General features: G+C 37.0%; 1 protein-coding gene across 2 annotated transcripts in view; it reads right to left on the bottom strand.

The window, feature by feature from the left end:
• Positions 1-11631, bottom strand: part of LOC122653063 (ras-related protein RABC2a-like) — a 27651-nt gene continuing 16020 nt past the window's right edge. For both annotated transcript variants that reach the window (XM_043846996.1, XM_043846995.1), the window contains exons 4-7: positions 9667-9732; positions 9013-9134; positions 6458-6586; positions 1-465 (exon numbers count right to left, since the gene is read on the bottom strand). In XM_043846996.1, the coding sequence (XP_043702931.1) occupies positions 355-465; positions 6458-6586; positions 9013-9134; positions 9667-9732 (428 nt within the window). In that variant the 3' untranslated portion in view covers positions 1-354. The remainder of the gene's footprint in view (positions 466-6457; positions 6587-9012; positions 9135-9666; positions 9733-11631) is intronic.

The following is an 11631-nucleotide window of genomic DNA, read 5'->3' as shown; positions in this document are numbered from 1 at the left end:
TTTATACATCTCACATGTTTAACAAACAAAGTACACAAATTACATGTGCTTATTGTTTACATGAACATTGTCACGCATAGTATTGTTCGTTTTGCTTCCTCACACTTGTTATTGAAACCACTAAATTGAAGGAAAGAAGATACAGCAAAAGATGGGTAAGAAATTTACATAACCTAACCAATTTTATATCCAACAATTATTTGAACACAAGAAAACATCATTTACATCACTGGATCACAAAGGGGTTTTCCCTGGATCTGACTGTCCATTGTCGTTAGTACAAGTATCTGGGGATCTTTGATTTGATTCCAAGGTTTTTTTTTTAATAGATGTTGGGCCTCTGTGTACAGCTTCCTAAGAGCAACAACCACCTGTAGGAGGTGCCTGATATTCTTGTTTCTGTTTTAAAATGTTCCTCTTTACTATAGTCGATCCTTCTTCCAATAGACTCGGAACCTCCATTATCTGTAAAATAATCTGGTTAGAAATTCCAATCTCTGTAAACTAATATGTTCACACCACATTCACCCATATAATAAACAAAATTCATTCAAATATCTCTAAACCAATTGCAGCATATTGTGCCTTCCATTTGGACCTTTAGCTTTGGTTTGGAGACAATTTTGTAGCAAATATCAAAGACCAATTGGGATTATACAGCTATCTTGGGTGTCTACAGTGAAATTAGTTTCTCATTAGAGAGGGCAAAATATGTTCAGTCAAAAGCTGAATTACTTCTTATTTCCCTTTTTTATTTTCAGTACCATATAGTCAATGCTAAGTATCACTAGACATGGCTGTAGATGCTTGCCTTTGGGTTCACTAATTTAGAATATTACAAGCCAGTCGCATGATGGCTTTGTCTGGTTGCAAGAAAAGGGAAATGAAGGCAAGTGAAAATATTTTTAAGTAAAAATATGGAAAATTCTATAATAATGATGGTGCGTAACCAACTTAAAATCTTACCAGAATTAAACTTTTCAAGTGGATTATTTATTTTCCTATTCCAAACCAAGGAATTTGGTTGAAACAAAAATAAACATTGATTACTATAATTTGCATGTTTTTTGAGTTAGTTACACTCATAGTTGAACAAAATTTCAAATTTTTTATTTTTATTTTTATTTTTAATTATACTTCCTTTCCCTTCCCTTCCTACCAGACAGAGCCAATGGGATTCCAAGATACATGCCTTCTAATAAAATCAAGAAATGAAAGAACAATTTTCAATCTAACCAGAGTAAGCAAAAACTCAACAGATACTTCTAGGTCATAGACCACAACTCATCCTGTGCCAAATGTGCATGCATTATGCATACTATAATGAATTTACTGATTTGCAAAAATGCCATTCCATAAAGGTGCAGGTGTCAGGATCTAAAAATAAATAAATAACAACGAAAAAGAAAACCAAGAAGGACCGATTTCATAGTGCTACAAGAACCCTAAATTAAGCCACATTGCCAAGTTATCTTTGCTTGTTATGCATAGGCTGCAGGGCCAACTGACCAGTCAAGCAGAAGAATGACTTAAAAGAGTTCAAAGTCTGAACTCCTCGACATTCAGTCTATGAGCATGTTGTACTGCATGGACCACCTACAGCTACAGGGCCATTGTGTGTCAAGCAGCATACCTCAAGGTTGCTACCAAACCAAGTGGTAGACTATGCGATATTGAGCCCCATGATGGTATGACCCCAGTATTTCACTAGATGCTTCCATATTCATCATGTTATTTTAAGACCACCAGCAAATGTCGCCTATAGCCTGCACGTGCTAAAATTCCCAAAGTTAAGAGTCGCCAACAAACTACAGCAAGACTAGAGTATATAGGTCTGCTGCCTAGGTCACATTGCATGGTATAGGCACCTCATTTTGTCACCCTAAAGGTGTGCATAGCGATGATGAACGAATTATGGTCTTAGAATTCTTGTGTAACTCCCAGCTAATGTACCATTTCAAAATGGCCGAGAGGTAGTCCTAAAAAAATACCAAATTGCCCATGAAAAGATTGACCAGGTCACAGGTTGGTCAAATGAACTTAAAATTGGTCTAAACTCCAAACTGTGTGATTAGGTTGGTTTCATCATTACAATCCTTGTTTACATGGATTCTACAACCTTAAATTATCAAGGTTGTGCTAGGGTGTTCCCCGCCAGAATAAGCGAAGTGCTACACTATTACTCGAGGGTAGTGAAAAAAGTGCCACATGGTAACAAGTAGGCAAGGGTTCTCGCACCGTTGACAAGTGTGGGTAAAGAAGCAAGTCCAAAAGCATAGGATTAGATTAACATCTTGGAAAATTGCATGTTTAATAGATACGAGTCTAGAATTGATAAATGTTATGAGGAGAAGAAGGATTAACATAGCCTATATTCAAGAGACTAGATAGAAGAGTAAAAAGAAGCTAAGGAATTGAATGACTTTAAACTTTGGTATACAGGTGATAAAAGTAATAGAAGTGGAGTGGGTATAGTAGTGGATAAAGATTTAAAGAATGATGAGGTGGGTGTTAAAGGCTTTGGAAATAGGATTATATACATCAAGCTTGTGTTGGAGAAAGAGGTCACCAATATAATTAGAGCTTACGCACATCAAGTAGGATTGGATGAAAGTAGTAAGTTACAATTTTGGGAACACATGGATGGGTTAGTGCAAGGTTCTAGTCAAGGAAAAAAGATTATTATGCGGGGTAATCTAAATGGACACGTTTGGAAAGATCGCAGAGGCTATGAAGGTGTACATGCAGGATATGGTTTGGAGAAAGGAATGAGGAGGGGATCTCAGTTTTAGATTTTGTTATGGCTTGTGATTTATCCATTGTAAACACCTAATTTGAAAAGAGAGGAGCATTTAGTTACTTTCAAAAGTGGGCATCATAGTTAGCCAAAATACATTTCCTTCTACTTAGAAGGTCCGACAGATTGTTATGTAAGGACTGTAAGGTTATACCTAGGGAGAGCCTAACATAGATTAATGGTCATGGATATGTGTCACACTACGCAAAATCGTAAGAAAGGTGAGCTTATTTGCCTTAATATAAGGTAGTAGAGCTTAAAAGGAGATACTTTGAAATCATTTACTGATAAAGAAATAAAGTAGTCAAACAAAGAAAGACTTAGAGGGAGATACTAATACAATGTGGGATGAGATGACTACTTGTATTAACAAGGTTGCAAAAGATGTTCTAGCGAACCAAAAAGCAAACATCATCCCTCTAGGGAGACTTGGAGTTGGGATGATGAGGTTCAACCAACTATTAAGACTAAGAAAGCTAGTTTTAAGACATGGAAAGGGACTAAGGCTTTAGAGGATTTACAAAGATAAAAATTTTCTAGAAAAAAAAAGCTAAGAAGATTGTGGAAAAAGAAAGGATGAAGAACTATGAAGATCTTTATAACAATCTGAGCACAAAGGAAGGGGAAAAAACTATCTATAAGATAGCTAAAATGAGGGAAAGGAAGAGCAGAGATCTCAACCATGTTAGATGTATTAAAAGTGAAAATGGTAAAATGCTAATATGGGATGAGGACATTATGGAAAGGTGGCAAGATTATTTATGGAACCTACTAAATGAAAACACTTTAAGTACTAGTGTCCCGAAAGACTGCATTACCCATCAAGACACCACATGGCGTAGATATATATGAAAAATTAGGGCGTTTTGAAGTAAAATAAGCTTTAAGGAGGATGAAAGTAGGCAAGGCACAAGGCCCAGATGAGGTCCCAATAGAAGTGTGGAAGAGCTTAGGAATTCATGGTTTATCTTTGCTAACCAAGTTGTTTAATAAGACTATGAGCACAAGGAAAATGCCAGATGAATGGAGAAGCATTATGGTTCTGATTTACAAAAATAAAAGTGATATTCAGAGTTTCAATAACCATATAGGCATAAAACTAATGAGTCATACTATGAAATTATGGGAGAAGGTTATTGAAACCCACCTGAGACAAGAAACTACAATTACGGAGAACCAATTTGGTTTTATGCTATGAAGATCCTTGACAAAAGCAATTTACTTACTTCAGAGACTCATGAAAAGATTTTGAGATTGCAAGAAGGATCTCCATATGGTCTTTTTATTGACCTGGAGAAAGCTTATGACAGAGTCCCAAGAGAGTTAATCTGGAAAGAACTAGAGAGTAGTATTTCAAGTAAATATGTGGATATAACTAAAGATATGGGATGGTGTGACGACTAGTGTAAGAACTGTAGGGGGTCAAGGTAGTGAACCCCCAATTACAATTGGTTACATCAAGGATTAACTTTAAGCCCTAATTTGTTTACACTTATCATGGATGATTTAACAAGACATTCAAAAGAGGTTCCTTGGTATATGTGTTTTGGTGGATGAAATAAAAGCAGGGATTAACACCAAGTTGGAGTTATGGAGATTAACCTTGGAATCAAAACGTTCTAAGATAAGTAGAACGAAGACGGAGTACATGGTTTGTAACTTTAGTTACACTAGGACGGATAATGAGGTGGTGAAATTGACGGGAGGAAGATTCCGCAAAATGATTATTTTAGGTATCTGGGCCCAATCATAAATAAAGAAAGTAATATAGAGGACGATGTTTAACATAGAATTAAAATAGGATGGATGAAGCGAAGAGGTGCATCCCTCTTACGCTAGAACTCAGTTTTACTTTGTTGTGTTTGGATCCATGTAGCCGACCCCATTAAGTTGGGATAAGGCTGAGTTTATTGTTGTTTTTTAAAGTGAAAAGGTGCATCCGGAGTGTTGTGAGATTGACATATTCCTTTGAAACTTAAAGGAAAAAATTATAGGACAGTCATACAACCAGCTATGTTGTATGGTGAAAAACGGTGGGCAGTTAAGAATAATCACATAGATAAACTCAGTGTAGCGGAAGACAACGTTGAGATGAATGAATGGCAAAACTAGGAAGGATAAAGTAAGGAATGATCATATTAGAGCTGATTTGGGAGTAGCTCTAATACATAATAAGCTACGAGAAAGTCGTTTGAGGTGGCATGGGCCGCATGGCCATGTTACTAACCTTTGTTTTTTAGTGCATGCGCTGAGGTAAGTTCTCACATTCCCTTCTTTTAATTTTCTGGTATTTTGTTATATTTTGTAAATTAGCATGTGATATGATGCATTGTATTTTAAAATATTCAATATTATTTAATAAAAACGCCTGACAAATAGGAAGATCGCCGAGGTGCCAAACAACTTGACTCAACCCCGATCTCACAATTGGACAGGCTCGTTTGGAGCCATATTTCATAGGTCCTAGACGACCCTAATCTAGGTGGCGACTCTCTATTTCTCTCTCCCATGTGAAGGATAAAAGATTCCCTTTGACGGGACGAGGATGAAAATCCATTGTTCTCATAATTGGTGACCAAAGCAACAGCTTCAGTTCAGCAAAATCCATGTCATGAGGCTTAGCTTGCCTTAAAATTGACAAGGTACATATAGGATAATACTACAATATAGTCAACGCATCATGACCCTCATCATATAAGAATAGGTTACTAGATAGGAAGATTTAAAACTAGGTATTCAAGATCAGATTGGGCTCTGCCAATCTTGATATGGCTTGGCCATGTGTTAGCCAACCCTAGCGAGTTTTAGCTGATACCTCATGGTATCGGTTGATCAGTGTCAAGCTGATGCTGAAACACCCGATTTGATCCTGATACATGAAACCTTGAGTACATAAGGTCTCATGGATATAATATAAAACGATCCTCACAACAGCTCTGTGTTTATATTATCACCTTTTTTTTTGGGGGGGGGGGGGTTGGTGAGGGAAGGAGTGGGTGGTTGTGGAGGACCACACACAACTTTATAAAATAAAATCATGCAACTATCAAGTATATAAACTAATAGACACACCCTCTATACCCTCCCCTCCCACCCACCCCCCCTAAAAAAAAAATATCTTCCCAGCCAAAAAAGGAAATAGAAGCATATAAATGACAATACAACTCTTGATTGATGATATGCAATATAAATCAAGACTTGATTATAAACAGTTTTTCATCAATGATCCAGTCATGAAGTCCCAAAGTCCTTAAATGTATATTTTGGGTTCATGGTAATTGATAACTAGGTAGAAGTTTTAACAAAACCCAAATGTTTCTACCTATCAATGAACTAAAAGAGAAAGTTATGGTATCAGCTCTCAAACAAAACTTTATTCAAAATACTTTATCCATGCTTTGCTTCATGTATTTTACAAAAAAAACAAGCACACAGTCTGAACCTAATGTAAAAAGTTAATTTTGTATTTATCAACTAATAGATTTCAACTACACAGTTCTACTGTTAAGTTTTAGTTAACTGACTACCTTAAGAAAGTATTAGGATGCTAAATTTTGGAGTATATTTTATTATGGACTGACACTGCAATTTAACATTCTGTTGCCATTTATGCAGGATCTAGAAAATTGAAAAAGAAAGCATGAGTTTTGGAGAGCCTACCTTTAAAGCAAGTTCTTCAAAGCATTTTTCGACATTTTCCCTAGTTTTTGCACTGCATTCTAAAAACAAACATCCATACTCTTGTGCGAAAGCCATTCCCTCCTCTTTAGTAACAGCCCGTTCACTTTCCTGAAAGCACCATGTGCCATTAGAATACAGAGTAAACACACACACGCAGACACCAGGAAAATATAGATTAGCTAAAAAATCTACATCAGCTACAATAGAACTATATTTCATTTTATTGACAATGACATATAAATTTAAATAAGGAGAGAAGGGGGGGGAGAACGTAAACAAGAGGTACTAAAGTTCTCCATTATGAACATGCAACCCCACAAAATCCACCATTGGATGATAAAACCGGCTGATCAATGACAAGAACAAACAAATAGGCAGGAAGCCACCAGTGCAAAAAATTGTTTACCAAGCTCTTTCTCAAGTACCAATCATATTGCTAGATCCCAACTAGCCCCCTTCCACACGATACGATGACTATGGATATTTAGACTTTTTGAAACCTTAGACCATGAATTATGATCCTAAATTTGACTTTGTTGGAGTTGTTAACCCTGACACGATAAGTCCAAAGGCATGAAGTATCTTCCCAATAGAGTAATTAATCAAGTTTCAAATACCCAGTGGACCTCAGTTTCCAAAAGATCTACCATCAAATTTGACCACTATCATGGTTTCCATCGGGAGACTTAGCATTGCCATTCAGTACTAATAAAAGTACATTAAAGTAGCAAAAGACTTTGGATACTGAATTCCTCATAAGAGGTCTATAACTCGTGTTTCAAAGATACTGAATCCTCATAAGCGGTTTATAACTCATGTTTCAAAGATATGCAACAAAGTTACTTCTAGCCTCTTGTATACCCTTATGAAATTTTTTAAAACAGTTAAAGAAATCCAGGTACACAAAACAATCATGAGGCATCAAGGGAATGGCATGTATTGTAATGGAAAACATAAATGAGTTAAAAAAAGACCAATTGCTTTTTAAGAGCCTATATTCTAAATTTTGTCAAATAAAAAGTTGTTTCCATGATCTCCACTGCTCAAAATCAAAAGCCTTCAAATTATAGAGATGATCAGTAATTATACACTGCTACACTTTCATTGTGATTAAAATTGTTTGTAGAGGAGTTTCACTGGATCCAACAGACTCCCACAATCTTAAGAAATCTGGCCATGTTCTCGACCAATATGCACATGTTCTGAAGATTAGAGTCAGATGCAGGAACACAGGAGATGATGAAAGAATCTTCCCCCATCCTCACCCCTGACATGAGATGTCTCTTAATAACTCTGATCTTAAACTCATCAAAGGCTTCTCATATTGAGACATAACTTTATGAAAAGATAACCCTTTTTTTCCTTTTCTGTTACAAAAATGTACAAATACTGATGTGTAACAAATAGGATAAACCAAATATATTATGTAACAAAGCGTATTTTTTATTTTTCTGAGAAATATTTGATACAGGCTCCTTCTCTTCGATAAGAATTAGGGATTTGAAATGATACAAGTTCCTCTTCATTCTGTTGTGCGCAGCGAAGGAACTGCCTAAGCATACTTTTTTCGGATCCAAACTTCTTTGTTCTTTCTAGAGCAGGTTTTGAGGTGACAAAAAAAAAATAGCATCATAAAAGGCTTGAATAACGCAAAGATAATTTACTGCTTTAGAGAATTAAAAAGAACAGAAAACTACTCTTCATGGAGTAAAGAAAACAAAGAAGTATTCCTAAGTTTACAAAACAAATATGGAGAAGAAACCTCTCTTCCAATAGCTTTAGCATTGGTATCAAGATTGATGTTACCTCTTGCTAAAATAGTAAGAAATGATTCCAGTTCTGTCAGTCCACTCAAAAGATATGAATGCACTTCCCAAAGATGCTGACTCTTTCAAATTTCAACAAAGTAGGAGCTAGGGTCCATTTTGTTTTGTAAATATTATGACAATATTTCTAGTTTTGCAATGTCAAATTAATGTACACTTTTGTAATGTGTGGGCATTGCCTAACATCTAAAAGTTTGAGCACATTTCTAAACTTGTTGTAACACTTCATGTGTATGTCAGGCGTGAAGGAAGGGGTGGTGAAATGAAAGTCTGAATACTATCTGATTTTGAATTTCCTTTATAGAGCAAAAACCCAACGAAATATCGCCTTAAACCTTTTCATTTGTTTACTTGTCTGCAATAGAAATAGATAGGCCTGCAGCATAGTGCAGAAGCTTGAACCCTCAGGCAACTAACAAGTAAAATAAGAACAATACAAAAGGGCACATCAAATTGCACTATAAAGATTTTATCTCATTTAGCATAACCAATTCTAGAATATTCCGAAATGAGTTCTGGGGGTTGTGGGAGAGGGCAGTGAATGTCAACCAGGAAACAGTATTCATATGATTTAATAAGACACATTAATTCAGTAAGCAGTAGCATATACGAGAACCCAGAAATATTCAGACCAAGTTGAAAAAAAAAGTCTTCCCTTGGAGACGACATAGTGATGCATAGCAAACAGAGAAACAATATGGAGCTTACCTTATCAACTTTATTTCCAACAAGCATCTTTATGCAATCCTGATTAGTGGAGTAAAGTTCTATCTCCTTCGCCCAAACATCTGACAAGTTTGTAAAGGTTTCTCGCCGTGTGACATCATACACTAAAATGAGAAGCGAATCATGAATTAGTTAATTTAATCCAGGAAAGAAAAGGGCAGTGACCATGGTTATAGAGACTTTGGTTAAGTAAACAAGCTCACACAGAATACAACAGAAACTTATGTACATTTCAAGTAACAATAGTTTGCTACTTCTATCGGTTCTATTGTCTAACTACAAAAGTCTAGTTTAGCTGTCAGATATTTCTTTCCAGCCTTCGCAGAATTGCTTCTAGACTTGCTATCAGATACTTTTATGTTTAAGAGAGCATCCCCCCCCCCTCCCACACACACAGCCAAAAAAAAAATCAATACATGTTATTGAGCATGTTTAAGAGAGAACCATGCAATAAAAACGTGTCAAGATCACTTATAAACCAGCAATTGGACATGCTATTCATTTGTTGTCAAAGAGAGGACCAGGCAATGGAAATGACTAATATTTAACAACAAAATTCTAGTCAAGCATAAAACTAGAGAAATATGATTTTTCTATGCAGAATGACAAAATGAATACACGTTCAAATTAGCATACCAAGAATAATCCCTTGGGCACCTCTATAGTATGAGCTTGTTAATGTCCTGAACCTTTCCTGTCCAGCTGCAATGACGCATGACAATAATCAAGATTCATTCAGCCGGCTGTCACAAAGTATATTCCTCTTCAAGTATTATGTAGCATAAGATTTTACTAAGATCAATAAAGTGAAAGAACAAAAATACTAAGAGCATGGATCAAGTTTCTTTCTACTTGTACTACCTCGTTATTGGAGCCAACAGAAGATTTCTAAAAATAAATAAATAAAAGGAAAAACCCTAACACGTGGGGAAAGAAAAGGCATGAAGTTTCAAATATGCTGCCTTGGTATTAATCTGCAACTATGAAGTATGAAAAAGCTAGTAAGAATAATAATGACTCTTCTTATTCTTTTACTTTAGGGAAATTTACGTCTATCACCCCTGAGGTTTCAAACAATTACGACTACCAACCCTAGGATTTCAAAAATTACGTCCGCACCCCTGAGTACTAACTCTGTTAGTTTTATTTCTAAAAGACAATTTGGCCCTTTCTTATTTGTTATTGGATAAATGGCACCTAGGGGTAGGGTACCTAACGTTTTAACAAATTATAATTTAAGTACCCAATGTTTCACATATTGTGTTTGAGGTACCTAAAACATATTATAACTAACCTAATTACTCAATTTTATATTTTTTATTTTCCAATTTTACCCTTAAAATAAACTTAATGAGACCCACCACATCACCGTCCCTTTTTCTTCTGCAACCCAACTAGCCCCACCACTTGCTACAACCCAACCCAACCCGCCACTACTCCCCGTTGCAACCCAACCCCAGTGCCATCAAGGTTCATCATGTAGAAAGCTACAGAGCATGGTTTGAGGTATTGGATCGGATCAGATCGGTATCGGTCGAGGCCGATCCCGATATTTGACCGATACAACAAGGTTTGACTGGATCGTTGAATGGATCGCCCAACTAGGTTGGATCGGCCGATCCGATCCGATCCTATTGAATTTTTTTTATTTTTTCAAAGTTTTTAAGTTTTTTTTTTAGTCTTTTTATATTATCTTGACCGATGCCGACCAATACTGACCGATACCAACCGATTTTAACCGATCCGATCCAAATAATATCGGCCGATCCGATCTCGAGATCACAACACCCACCAACTATGGCCGATACATGACCCCATCCATAAAAAAAACGATTTTAGGGGATTTTTTGACCGATCCTGACCGATTTGGACCGATCCGGAAAGGTTTCGGCCATGACCGATCCCAAGTCCGATACCTGGATTTTGAACCTTGCTTCAGAGTCTCTGGAACCAACAACTCTCTCAAACTTAGCTCTCATGTACATTAGCTCACCTTCAGACCCAGAAGCTCCATTTCCAGGCAAAACACCAGCACCCATTGAAATGGGTTCCATAGATTTCAACAGTTTCCAATCCTCTACTCCACATTCATGCCTCACTGCAGACCTACACTTCTTCCCATTACAATATGTCCTCCACAAATGCTCTTCAAGAAGCCTTACACTTCCTTTCTTCTCCTCAACCTTCTTATCACACTCCAACGCAATACGAACCAGACCTGATGCCATTTCCCGAACTAAACCGCTTGTCGGAGTTGCGAGTTCGATCAAGAAAGTTGGTTGCGACTTTGGATCCTCTTAGAATGCAAAATGTACATGGCCCCTTCGGTAGCCGAAGAGGGTACCCACAACTCGACTACTGAGCCCAGACGAAAACCTCGACCTGTTTATGCCGAAGGCGTTGAGGACTGAACGGAACCTCGCTACTGCCACTACCGGCATCTGCTTCTTCCTGGTTGATGATGCTGAAGTCGCAACTGCTGGTGCCAGTGTCAGTACTGAGACCTTTGGGTCAGATGCTGGTGTGGGTACTGAGACCTTTGGGTCTCCTTCTTTGTCCTCCTCAGGGTAACGATGGGAAGAGGAGTTGATGGTTAAAATT

This window comes from Telopea speciosissima, chromosome 2, assembly GCF_018873765.1.
Source record: "Telopea speciosissima isolate NSW1024214 ecotype Mountain lineage chromosome 2, Tspe_v1, whole genome shotgun sequence".
Lineage (NCBI taxonomy): Eukaryota > Viridiplantae > Streptophyta > Magnoliopsida > Proteales > Proteaceae > Telopea > Telopea speciosissima.
Note: the sequence above shows the minus strand (reverse complement) of the source record. Positions and strands in the feature narration are given on the sequence as shown.